The sequence below is a fragment of the Theobroma cacao genome, chromosome 1 (assembly GCF_000208745.1).
Source record: "Theobroma cacao cultivar B97-61/B2 chromosome 1, Criollo_cocoa_genome_V2, whole genome shotgun sequence".
Lineage (NCBI taxonomy): Eukaryota > Viridiplantae > Streptophyta > Magnoliopsida > Malvales > Malvaceae > Theobroma > Theobroma cacao.
The window spans coordinates 25,156,771-25,164,307 of record NC_030850.1 but is presented as its reverse complement, the minus strand read 5'-3'; the positions used below and the strand labels follow the sequence as shown (position 1 = coordinate 25,164,307).

Sequence of the window (7,537 nt, the reverse complement as noted above, 5' to 3'; positions counted from 1 at the left end):
ATCTTTATGTAATTTCAATCATAACTTAAAAGGTATAAATATTTTATCCTTAATAAAAAAAATGATGTGACAAAATTTTAACTTTAAATTGATTTGGGTATACATGTGTCACTTTATTGTTAAAAGAATAAAGCACCCCATTGCTAAAAGAAAGTAGTGGAGAGAACCTTTTCTAAAAATTTATTTTATTTTTAATTATTAAATAATTATAATTTTCTTGACTTTTGACATTTTATTTAGTAAGTACTTTTTTGTTGAAAAAAAATAAAATAATGCTATTTTACTCAAAGATTGGATAGTTTAAATGTTGATTTACTCATAAAAAATAAATATTTATAAATTTATTATCTATTTCGTGGGAAAAAATTTATTGACTGTTTGTTATTATTATACGAAAGTTTTTATATAAATATCACCTTAATATACTTTTTGACATTTTCTTGAACTATGTTTGATTCAAGTTTTCATTTTTTGCTATTAATTATTTTTATTTTTATTCAATATTTATGAAAAATAAAAAAAGTAGTAAGTAGCAGTCATTGTGTCCCTAGTTATTAACAAACTATATAGGCAAGAAAAAAGAAAGAAAGGAAAATGTTAACAAAAAAAAGGAATAAGGGCATAGGTGACAGAACGCGCAAGGTCTGGCCAGGCCAGGCGGTCAAACTAAAAAAACCAGAGAAAGAAGGGGCTGAATCGAAAATACAACAGAGACAGGGGACAAACCTGAAAAATCGTGAAAAATCATTATCCTCATCATTATTAACTTTTTGGGACTTAAAAGGACTACTATTTATCTCATTTACCCCCACGTCCCCACGCTCTCACCCCCGGTTTTCGCTTCTCTCTCTATATCGCCTGCTTGCTCTTCTCTCTCTTCCGTAATCCAAGCGCGTAAATGAATTAGAATTAAATAAGCTGTTTCGAGTCCGACACAGAGTCGGTGGGGAGAGAGAGGCATTTTTTTCCATTTCCATAACCAAAAAAGCTAAAGCCAAAGTCCATAACTAAACACCAAATCCTCTCTCTCTCTCTCTCTCACTCGCGACGCTAGCATTTTCAGGCACGCATTTTACGGAAACAGCGCCGCCGTGTTCGTCAGATTCCGGCAACTCCCCGGCGACATTTCACCGTGATGTCAGATTCTGATCAGCAGGTCGTACTCTCTCCCTCCCTTTCTAAACTAATCTCTGCTTTTTACCCGTAAGGTAAGGGAAACGTCTTGGCATATCAGTTTCTACGGAGAGCTAAGCAGCACTTTCGGTTTCACTGTTTTCACTGCTTTCTCGAGTTCTTCCTCCGATCTCTCTTTTTTCGATGCTTTTTATTATTTCATTTTGTTGTTTTTAAAGAAATGTAACTTGAAAATGGAATCTAATTCTCTTGTTCTAGATTTGCTTTTCTTCCACTCTGCAGTAATCTCAGCTTTTTAGAAGCTGTGTTTTTTTTCTTTTAGAAATTAGATTCTTTCGTTTTGATTCGACAGATTCTAGTTTTATTGAATCTCAAAGTTCGTTTTCTTTACTTAAATTAGAATAATAATAGTTTTTCTTTATTTTTTTATCATTTTCCGCTCATTTTCCGATGAATGCAGTTGATTTGATACTTTGATCATTTTCAAATTAGAGCAGAAATTTGATAATTTAAATATAAAGAAAAATTTGCTGTTTTTGTTCAGAGCTTATAGCGACATGTGATGTGATGCAACATTTGAGAAAAAGAGAATGTTTTCTGAATTTTTGGCTCTGCAAAATATTAGACTTGTCTTTATACATTCTCTCATTTTCATTTCCCTTCAAAATCGAGCTCACTTGTTCTACTTTTTTTTCTTTGCCTTAGAAGCCTCCCTGTATTTTCCTTTTCAATTCTTTTTTTTTAGGGCGAGTTTTAAACCGGTTTCCAGGTATTGAATTTAGACCTAGAATTTGATTTGTAAAGTAAGTAGCATGTTTGACTTGTAGGAGTATTGTATTTTGAGTTGGTTAGGACTTAGGACATAAAGAGTATAATATTCCTGCAATTTCATCATTTTGAGTCATTATTACTATTTTGAATCTATTTTCGCTTCCAAGTTTATTCTGTTAAATACAATCTCATTTAACTAATCTGTAACTTGGCTTTGACATTTTTCCTTTCTCTTCGGTGGACTTTATTTTTCTTTTTGTATTTTTAAAGAACGAAAAACTTTGGAACTTAGTTTGGGTTTTTTGTTTTTTTTTATTTGTGTGCTTAACAGGTGTTGAAATGAATGGGATTCAGAACAGGAAAGGGCAGAATATTGAGAAATTTCCAGGATGTTTGGGCAGGATGGTAAACCTGTTTGATTTGAACACAGGCATTCCTGGAAACCGGCTGCTTACTGATAAACCACATCCTGATGGTGAGCACCTTTCTTGAAAAAACTAGTGTGTATATATAATACATATATTTATTTTTCTTTTCAACTACTTGGAACATTTTGCTATCTGGATATTGGGATGATTTGGGGAGAGTTGTTTTCTCAGTTGCTTTTTGATCAGATCAATCATGGTGTGGTTCTCAGGATCATCACTTGTTTCAGTATTCCTTTTTTACCTTCAATTCAATCGTTTACAGTTTATTTTTTGGCCCTTGTTTGAACCAATTTCAGAACTCTATAAAATGTCATTTGGGAAAGTTAACTGCTGCATAGACCTTTATATTTTCTCACGAAATTTTAAAAGTTTCTAAAAGGGTTCAATATTATGCGAGTCTTAGTCTGATTCTAGAGGTCAATTTTTCTAGTTCATGTTGATTGCCTTATTTACTGATAATTACCTTTTCTTCCTTTTTCTGTGTTTATGGTGTTTTCTTACTGGTAGTTTTAAATTGTACCGTTTCCCCCTATGAATTCACTTTAATATTCAATTGTATATATGAATCTATTGTTGCTTATTGATATTTTTGGTTGTTTATGCTTATATTATATATTTATCTGGCAACTGTTGACATGGTGCTGGTTTAATGGCAGGTTCCTCACTCTCAAGGAGTCAATCTGACGTGGTAAGGATGCTTAGCCCCTCCTTTGGAGATCAGATAGAGGATAAAGTGGTAAATACTGGGCATTTAATCTCTGTAATAGTGATTGTTATAATTTATGAACTAGTTGGAAACAGAGTCTGTGCACAACTTGTCTTTGTTATATCTTCCACTTGAATTATAATATTAAATGTATTTGTGTTCTGACCTGTGTTGAAATTTTTGGTGTGCAGGTTGTGTCTGAGTTAAGGAGAACTTTGTCAAACAAGAAAGCTAATGGAACACCAATGAAGATGCTCATAGCCCAGGAAATGTCAAAAGAAGTGGAGTCTAGGCATAATCCACCCAATGTGGTCGCTAAGTTGATGGGACTTGATGCACTACCAAGGCAGCAGCATAATATAGCTGCACAAAGATGCCATTCTAAAGGTTCTTCTCGGCATTCTTTGAGTCATTCTGAGATACCAGTGGAAGGCTGGGAGCGAGATCAAGGCTTTTCGAACAAGCAAATGCAATCTAAAGTAAATCTCTGTCAAGAGCTGAACAAATACAAAGATGTTTATGAAATCTGGCAACAGACCCCAAGGACAACCAATGCAAGAGATAGTTCTCCACAAAAAGGGAGGTATAATGATAATGGGAATGAGAAAAAAATGGCTCTAGTTCGTCAGAAGTTTATGGAAGCAAAACATCTGGTGACAGATGAAAAGCTTCGGCAGACCAAGGAATTTCAAGATGCCCTGGAAGTTTTGAGCTCCAATAGAGAGTTATTCCTCAAGTTTCTGGAAGAGCCAAATTCCACTTTCTCCCAGCATCTCTACAATTTGCAGTCTTTGCCTTTACCTCCTGAGACAAAGCGTATCACTGTTCTTAGACCTTCTAAGATGGTTGATAAAGAGAAATTTTCTGGAATAGGGAAGAAGTGTGACAAACAGACAAACAAACCAGCGCAGATGGGTCAAGTGACTGGTTGGGATAGAAATAACACTGCATGTTCTCCTCCTTTCCCCAGTCCGAAAGTTGATGATTATCCTTCCCAACCAACAAGAATAGTGGTATTGAAGCCCAGCCATGGGAAGACTCAGGACATTAAGACTGTGGCTTTTCCATCTCCCTCATCACCTAGGATATTACGTGGTGAAGATTTTATTGAGGAACCTGAAGATGATGAAGCACGAGAATCAAGAGAAGTGGCAAAGGAAATCACTAGGCAGATGCGTGAAAATCTGATGGGTCATAGGAGGGATGAAACATTGCTTTCTTCTGTGTTTTCCAATGGTTACATTGGTGATGATAGTTCATTTAATAGATCAGAAAATGAGTATGCTGCGGAAAACCTTAGTGATTCAGAAGTCATGTCACCAACTTCTAGACATTCATGGGATTACATCAATAGGTTTGGTAGCCCTTATTCTTCCTCTTCCTTCAGTCGTGCATCATATTCTCCTGAGTCCTCAGTTTGCAGGGAAGCAAAGAAGAGGCTTTCAGAAAGATGGGCCATGATGGCATCAAATGGGAGTTCTCAGGAACAAAGACATGTCAGGAGAAGCTCAAGCACATTGGGTGAGATGCTTGCTCTTTCTGACACAAAGAAGTTGGTGAGATCTGAAGAAGAGGGAAGTAATAAGGAACAAGAACCTAGGGGATCAACTTCCTGCATAGTTAGTAATTTGGATAAAGAGGAAAGTACAAGTGATTCTCCCAAGAATCTTCTCAGGTCAAAATCTGTGCCTGTGTCTTCTACCGTGTATGGTGCAAGGCTTAATGTTGAAGTTTCAGATCCTGAAGCTAGCAAAGAACAAGTTTCCAAGGAACTGACAAAGGCAAAGAGCATGAAATCATCTTTAAAGGGGAAAGTTTCAAGTTTATTTTTCTCAAAGAATAAGAAAACAAATAAAGAAAAATCTAGTGGCTCTCAATCTACAGATGGATCTCCATCTGCAACTCCTGGAACACCAGGGTCACAAGTAATTCATCCTCGAAAGAATAGCAATGATGCATCTCAGTGCGTTAGTGACAGTGGCATCCAAGAGTGTTTGTCTCCTGTTCTAGGTGAATCAGCAAGTAAAACTGCCTTACCAGATTTGATTGGCATGGGACAGAAACAAGGCATAATTTCTATGGAGGTAGTTCAAACTTCCTTAGTTTCTTGGCCATGCATTTTATTTATCTTTCTTAATATATACATTCGTACATATATATATCTGCTCTAGTTTTTCTGAACAGCTATGAGATTTGACTGATATGATGGTCAAGATGGAAAATGGCAATGTAGTTTGGTTAATCTAGGAAGGGAAAGATAGCACATGAACTAAAATCTTTCTTTCTCATTATTTGAAGTTGTGTGAATTCTGAATGGGTATATTTCCACTAATGGGGTTAGAATATATTTTGCTAATACAATGGATTTTCGGTTCCTGGGGTTATGTGACTGGGTATAATTCCTCTAATGCTAGTACGATGGGTTTAGGGTGGTGATGCAGCAATGTAAATTGTGAAATAATGTCTTAATCTGTCATGAACAGAAAAGAAGTCTTTCTCTGCCGTGGTGGTGGGCACAATTATGTTTTACAATTGAAAAAGAAAATTAGAACAACTAATTAAGGGTGGATCTCATATTTAAGAGTGTTATTATATTTCTATTTGTTAAGTGTTCTTGGTTATGACAAAGATCAATCATACTCTTAGCTAAACTTAAGAGGTCGTCCCCATTTTATGAGCTAATAGCGGCCATAAAATGCAGATTCTGTGAATTGAACTTGTTATAAGATTTTTTGTCTTTTAAATTTGCATACCTTAATCATTTATCGATACTGTGCTTACCTTTTGTAGGGAGGGTTGTCTGTAGCAAAACCTTCAGTGGCTGTCCTTATAAGTGAGAATCAGGACCAGCCAAGCCCTATTTCAGTTTTAGAACCTCGGTTTGAGGAGGATGAGAGCACAATTCCAGAGTCCTCTGGCAGTATCAAACCAGTGCACCGAGGTAAGCTTCAGTTGTTAAACTGGGGAATTTGTTATATGTCTGATTCTTGTTATCCTCATCAATTGTCCCATTTATTAATACAGGACTGGAGGTGCCACCTAAGTCTAACTTAATTGACAAGTCACCACCTATAGAATCGATTGCTCGCACCCTGTCCTGGGATGATTCTTGTTCAGAGACAGTCACATTATATCCATCAAAACACTCTTCTGTTTCCCCAGGTGCCAAGGAAGAACAGGATTGGGTTTTCTCTGTCCAATCACTGTTATCAGCGGCTGGTCTCAGTGGTGAGGTGCGGTTGGAGTCATTTATTGGTAGATGGCATTCGCCTGAAAGCCCATTGGAGCCATCCTTGAGAGACAAATATGGCAACTTGAATGATAAGGAGCCTGTGCATGCGGCTAAGCGACGAGAATGGAGATCAAACAGGAAGCTTGTGTTCGACTGTGTGAATGCAGCATTGCTGGAAATCACAGGTTACGGGTCATCGGGCAGGGCCCAGATGAGGGTGATGGAGGGTGCATCAGCCACGTTGGTTGACCATGTGTGGGGCCGAATGAAGGAATGGTTTTCCAGTGAGGTGAAATGTTTGGTGGGAGATGATGGGGACAGCAACAGCCTGGTGGTGGATCGGGTGGTGCAGAAAGAAGTGGTTGGTAAGGGGTGGGCTGATCGTATGAAATTGGAAGTAGATAATTTGGGAAGAGTGATAGAGGTGAAGTTGCTAGAAGAGCTTGTGGAAGAGGCGGTGGTGGATTTGAGCGGTAGGCTGTTTTGAGGCGTTCCCCTTGTGTGTTTTTTGCCTCTATTGATTGTAACTTTATTATTTTGTGCATTTGATTTTCCGAGAATGATGGTCGGTCGGTCCTTCCTTCCTACTACCACCACTGCGCTGCCCACCTTATTTGTTTGATTGATGCTGCAGGAATGTTTATTGTATATCACTAATGTTAATCTGATAAGTTGGTTTAATTTTCAAGGTTCCCCCACAAGACAACCTCAGTAATATGTATCTAACCTCCCTGTCAATGGAACGGAGCTATGTGTTCCCCTCGGGCTGCGGCCCTCCCCTCCCCATGTGATCTGCCAGCTGTTTGTACGGGCACAAAGGACGAGCCACAACTACCCAAGCCCTGAGTGGAAAATGGTAAAACTTTTTTTAATTTTACCGTACAGTGGAATTATAAGTCTTTTACTTGCACAATAATTGATCTCATCCTTTTGGTTGGAACCTGTCTGTCTACTCAAATTGTAACTGGGTCCTAATTGTTGATGCTTTGGAATTGTTTTGGAGTGATTATTAATTGGGGCAAGCAACGCTCTCAAATTCCATCCGCATCCTTCTATTTTTGGTTTCTTTGTGTTTTATTCTTGTCGTCGCGTCACTCTCAATTCTCATCTATCATCTTTACGTGTGAAAGTTGAAAGTGAAAAGTGAAAGTGAAAACTCTCAAGCCTGATTCTTCTTCTTTCCTTTCTCCTTTGTTGATAACCAAACCACCCATAAAAATCGTGTCATCACAAAACAAAATTAGGTCAAGACCATTAATGGAGAAA

The 7,537-nt window shown here is 37.5% G+C and overlaps 1 protein-coding gene across 1 annotated transcript; it reads left to right on the top strand.

The window, feature by feature from the left end:
- On the top strand, window positions 819-7,316 carry LOC18613005. Its single transcript, XM_018119353.1, has 6 exons — window positions 819-1,156; window positions 2,237-2,380; window positions 2,990-3,069; window positions 3,231-5,123; window positions 5,830-5,980; window positions 6,064-7,316. The coding sequence occupies exons 2-6, from the start codon at window positions 2,245-2,247 to the stop codon at window positions 6,756-6,758; spliced, it is 2,955 nt and encodes a 984-aa protein (XP_017974842.1). The 5' UTR covers window positions 819-1,156; window positions 2,237-2,244; the 3' UTR covers window positions 6,759-7,316.

What these genes read in the sequence shown, in the direction of transcription:
- LOC18613005 (XM_018119353.1), top strand. Translation starts at nt 2,245, where the DNA reads ATGAATGGGATTCAGAACAGGAAAGGGCAGAATATTGAGAAATTTCCA. An exon ending in ATCAGATAGAGGATAAAGTG is followed by an intron (nt 3,070 to 3,230) that starts GTAAATACTGGG and finishes TTTGGTGTGCAG; the next exon opens with GTTGTGTCTGAGTTAAGGAG. An exon ending in AAGGCATAATTTCTATGGAG is followed by an intron (nt 5,124 to 5,829) that starts GTAGTTCAAACT and finishes TACCTTTTGTAG; the next exon opens with GGAGGGTTGTCTGTAGCAAA.